Source organism: Nicotiana sylvestris, chromosome 3 (assembly GCF_000393655.2).
Source record: "Nicotiana sylvestris chromosome 3, ASM39365v2, whole genome shotgun sequence".
In the NCBI taxonomy this organism is placed as follows: domain Eukaryota; kingdom Viridiplantae; phylum Streptophyta; class Magnoliopsida; order Solanales; family Solanaceae; genus Nicotiana; species Nicotiana sylvestris.
The window spans coordinates 166,577,163-166,582,455 of NC_091059.1; the positions used below are offsets into that span (position 1 = coordinate 166,577,163).

Consider the following 5,293-nt stretch of genomic DNA (forward strand, 5'->3'; position numbering starts at 1 on the left):
GTAATCTTTTCACACCTATTCCCTGTGTGATTCGACACCAACCTTATTGGGTTATTATATTTGACACCGACCGCCTTACACTATTTAGTAAAGTGTAATTTGCCCGTATCAAATTTTGGCGTCGTTGTGGGGGAATACGGTTTTGAAATTACTAATTAGTGTGTGCTTTACTTTATGTCTTATTGTATTCCATCACACTTTGCTTGTTTTGCTTGGTGTTGATAGGAAAACATGTCTGAATATGGTGAAGACATAGAGGAAGAAATGGAAGAAAATCCTTTTGCGAACATCGAGGAGTATATTGAGGATACAAATGGTATTATACCTCCGGCCGTTGGCGCTGCAACTTTCAAGGTGGAACATGGTTTAATCCCTATGCTCAAAGCGGAGGGGTTTTTCAGGAATTCCACTAATGATGATCCGACACAACATATTAGAAACTTCTTGGGTATGTGTGCAATGCATAAGCAGAACAATGTCTCTAATGATGCCCTAAGGTTGAGATGCTTCAGGTACTCTCTAGCTGGGGACGCAAGGAAATGACTTCAAAATCTGCCACCAAACTCCATTCATTCTTGGCCCGAACTTGTCCGAGCATTCTTATCTAAATGATTCTCGCAAAGTAAGAAGTCTGAGGTCCGGGATAAAATCTTCTTTTTCAAGCAAGTACCGGGAGGACATCTACATGAGGCATGGGATCGCTTCAAATTATATTTGATGAGGTCTCCCAACCATGGTTTTCCGGATTCTATCTTGTTGGAAAAATTCTATATGGGCTTGGATCCTATGAACCAATCTATAGCCAAGAATGCAGCTGATGTATCTTTCATGGACAAATCATTCGCAAGGGTGACACAAATACTTGACAAAATGGCAAAGTATAATCAAGCATGACATTCTGAGGACACCACAAGTGGAATTACATATGGTTCTCCTTCTTTGAGCAACATGATCAAGGAAAATCAAGAGAGAGATCAAGTGATTGCAGGGCTTGCCACAGATGTCAATATGTTGACAAAGATGTTCACCGAAAGCCAAACGAAGAAGGTAAATGTGGTTGAGGATGTGAAACCCATATCAAAGGAGGATTTTGAGGAAGCAAATTATGTCAACAACTCTCAAGGAGGCTATCAAAGGAAACAATACCAAGGTCAAGGAAAACAAAATCAATGGAGGCCAAACCCGCAAGGGCAAGGCCACCAGCAATGGCGAAATGACCAAGGTGGCTCAAACCAAGGAAATTGGAACAACAACAACAACTTCTCAAACTGGAGTTCAAACCCTTATGTTCCCCCAAAGGGTCAATATTCAAATCAAGGTTCCTCAAGTGAGTCTAAGTTGGAAAGTATGCTTGAACGGGTGTTGTAAAATCAAGAAAAATCCGACACTTCTATGAGGAACATGACTTAGCTTATTGGCTCCCATACCGTATCCATTCAAAAATTGGAGATGCAAATGAGAGACCTCTCTAGGGAACAAAATCCAAAGCAAAAGGGAACACTCCTTAGTGACACAATTGCTAACCCAAAGGGTAGTGGGAGTGGCCCAACTTCTCATGTCATGGAAATTACTAATATGAGTGGGAAGGTACTACAAGGAGAGGGTGAACAAGTGGTTTAGGTATAAGAGTTCGAGAAAGGGTTTAAGGTTGAAGAGACAAGTGTTGTCAAAATTGAGAAGATTCTGGAAGATGTGCAAGTGCAAAAAGAGAACCGGGAAGAGGTAAAGGAAAAGGTAAAAAATACACCAAAAACTCTTCCACCTATTCCTAGACCTCCTCCTTCATTCCCTCAAAGACTTGATAGGAAGGTTGATGATAGCAAACTCGAAAAGTTCTACGACATTCTCAAGCAATTATTTGTGAATATTCCATTTGTGGAAGCATTTCAAGTGATGTCGGGTTTTGCTAAGTATTTGAAAGATTTGATCACTAAGAAGAAAACCACAAAAAATGAAGTGGTGAATGTGACTCACCGGGTTAGTTCCATCATTGCAACATCCACCATTCAAAAGAAAGAAGACCCGGGAGCTTTCAACATTCCTTGTACTATTGGGGCACATGATTTTGCAAGAGCCCTTTGTGGTAATGGAGCTAGCATCAACTTGATGCCTCTTGCCATTTACAAGAAATCGGGACTAGGTATGCCAAGGCCAACAAGTATGAGATTGCAAATGGCTGATCGTTCCATCAAACAACCAGTGGGAATTGTTGATGATGTACTTGCGAAGGTGGGAAAATTTCATTTACCCGCCGACTTCGTAATCCTTGATTGTGCGGTTGACAAAGATATCCCTATCATCTTGGGAAAACCATTCATTGCCAGTGGAAGAGCACTAATGGATTTTGAGCGGAATGAGATCAAATTCCGTGTGAATAATGAAGAGGTTACATTCCAAGTAAGCAAGGGTATGAAACTATAGCATGAGTGTGAAAGCATCTCGGTGATCGATGTTGTTGATGAAGTAGAGGATTCGGTTGAAATGAAAATGGAAGAGCAATGCCTCAGCGAGGCATTGGAGTCTATTTTGGTGAACTTTAATGGTGAAGATATGGAGGGGTACATGGAATTGGTAAATGCATTGGAGAGGCTTGGGTCCTACACTTATGCTCCGGCAAAGCTTTCTCTCGACTTGGAGAATAGATCCACCCCCCCCCCCCGCAAATCCTTCTATTATCGAACCTCCGCAACTAGATCTCAAACCACTTCCACTACACTTGAGGTATAAATTTCTTGGCTTAAATGATACTTACCGGTAATTATTTCTTCTTTGTTGAATGATGTGCAGGTAGAACAATTGTTGGAAGTCTTGAAGGAGCATAGGCAAGCCATTGGATGGACAATTGCGGACATCTGTGGGATTTCCGTGGTAATTTGCGAGCACAAAATCCAACTGGAGAGTGAAACAAAACCAAGTGTGGAACATCAATGACAATTGAACCTGTCAATGCAAGAGGTGGTAAAGAAAAAAATCGTCAAATGGTTGGATTTCGGGGTAGTCTACCCTATTGCCGATAGTTCTTGGGTGAGTCCGGTGCAATGTGTGCCAAAAAAGGGAGGCACGACCGTAATTTGAAATGAGAATAATGAGCTCATCCCAACAAGAACGGTGACCGGTTGGAGGGTGTGCATGGATTATCGGAAGCTCAACAGTGCCACATGCAAAGACCATTTCCCTATGCCTTTTGTTGATCAAATGCTTGATCGGCTAGCGGGAAGGTCATTCTATTATTTCCTTGATGGATATTCCGGCTACAACCAAATCAACATAGCATTGAAGGATCAAGAGAAGATGACATTCACTTGCCCCTATGGAACTTTTGCCTTTAGCTGGATGCCATTTAATTTATGCAATGCCCTAGCTACTTTTCAAAGATGCATGATGTCCATTTTCTCTGACATGGTAGAGGATTTTCTAGAAGTCTTTATGGACGACTTCTCGGTGGTAGGTGATTCTTTTGAGCATTGTCTTAACAATATTAGACAAGTGCTTAAGAGATGTGAAGAGACCAACCTTGTGCTCAATTGGGAGAAATGTCATTTCATGGTGGATGAGGGCATCATGTTGGGGCATAAAAATTCAAAGCGTGGCATAGAGGTTGACCGGGCAAAGGTCGAGATTATTTCTAAGCTTCCTCCACCTACTTCCGTTAAAGGTGTTCGAAGTTTCTTGGGACATGCTAGATTCTATCGGCATTTCATCAAGGATTTTTCGAAGATTGCAAATCCTACGTGCAAACTCCTTGAGAAAGATGCCAAATTTGTGTTTGATGAGAAATGCCTCAAATCCTTTGAGGAATTGAAGCAAAGGCTCACCACGGCACCTATTATTGTCACACCCGATTGGTCTCTTCCTTTTGAGCTCATGTGTGATGCTAGTAGTGCAGCTATTGGGGCAATGCTTGGCCAAGGTCACAACAAGTTTCTCCACCCGGTCTATTATGCAAGCAAGACACTCAATAAGGTGCAAATGAATTACACAGTAACTGAGCAAGAACTTTTTGCCATTGTCTATGACTTTGAGAAATTCCGGACTTATTTGTTGGGATCCAAGGTGATAGTGTACACAGATCATACTGCTCTTCGCTATCTCATGGAAAAGAAGGATGCAAAGCCTCGGTTGATTCGATGGGTCTTATTGTTGCAAGAATTTGACTTCGAGGTCAAAGATCGCAAGGGAACTCAAAATCAAGTGGCGGATCATTTATCAAGGCTTGAAGAGGTAGGGAGACCAAAGGGAGATCTTGAAATCAACGATGCATTCCCAGATGAACGTATATTGGCACTATCTAGCACTTTTGCTCCTTGGTATGCCGATATTGCTAACTATTTGGTTAGTGACCTTATTCCAGATGGATTGGAATCCTATCAAAAGAAGAAGTTCTTGAGAGACTGTCGGCAATACTATTGGGAGGAACCATTCTTGTTCCGTGTTTGTGCTGACAATATTATCAGAAGGTGCATCCCAGAAGAAGAGATTATGCCAATTCTAAAGGCATTCCATGACTCACCGGTTGGGGGTCATCATGGAGGAAATCGAACAGCGGCTAAGGTGATTGAATGTGGTTACTATTGGCCATCAATCTACCATGATTCCAATCAAATGGTCAAGGCTTGTGACCAATGTCAAAGGCAATGATCAATCTCCAAGAGGCATGACATGCCAATGCACTATGTGATGGAGATAGAAATCTTCAACATGTGGGGAATTGATTTTATGGGCCCCTTTGTGAGCTCTTGTGGGATGAAATATATCTTGGTAGCTGTGGACTATGTGTCTAAATGGTGGAAGCAATTGCCTTACCAAACAACGAGGCAAGAAGTGTGACCGCATTCTTGAAGAATAACATATTCACTCGGTTTGGCACTCTTAGGGCCATTCTTAGTGACAGTGGGTCTCATTTCTGCAACAAGGTTTTCACGGGACTGCTAGAGAAGTATGGTGTCAAGCACAAGGTGGCCATACGTTATCATCCCCAATCTAGTGGTCAAGTTGAGGTGTCCAACCGGGAGATCAAGAGCATTCTAGCAAAGTTTGTCAATGCAAACAGGACCGATTGGTCAAGAAACCTAGATGATGCATTGTGGGCATAACGCACGATGTACAAGAATCCTATTGGTACTTCTCCTTATTTGTTAGTCTTCGGCAAAGCTTGTCATCTACCTGTGGAACTGGAGCACAAGGCCATGTGGGCTCTGAAGAGGTTGAACTTGGATTGGGTTGAAGCTGCGAATTTGAGGTTAACATAACTCAATAAAATGGAGGAATTCCGTTTCCAAGCATATGAGAGTGC

At 42.2% G+C, this 5,293-nt stretch overlaps 2 protein-coding genes across 2 annotated transcripts; both read left to right on the plus strand.

Annotated features, from left to right (window-relative positions):
• Nucleotides 1-1,893: 1,893 nt before the first annotated feature.
• Nucleotides 1,894-2,421, plus strand: LOC138888309 (uncharacterized). Its single transcript, XM_070170156.1, has one exon. The coding sequence runs from the start codon at nt 1,894-1,896 to the stop codon at nt 2,419-2,421; it is 528 nt and encodes a 175-aa protein (XP_070026257.1).
• A 2,360-nt stretch (nt 2,422-4,781) lies between these two features.
• LOC138888310 (uncharacterized) lies at nt 4,782-5,093 on the plus strand. Its single transcript, XM_070170157.1, has one exon. It carries the CDS (start codon nt 4,782-4,784, stop codon nt 5,091-5,093), a length of 312 nt encoding a protein of 103 aa, XP_070026258.1.
• The last annotated feature ends 200 nt before the right edge of the window (nt 5,094-5,293 follow it).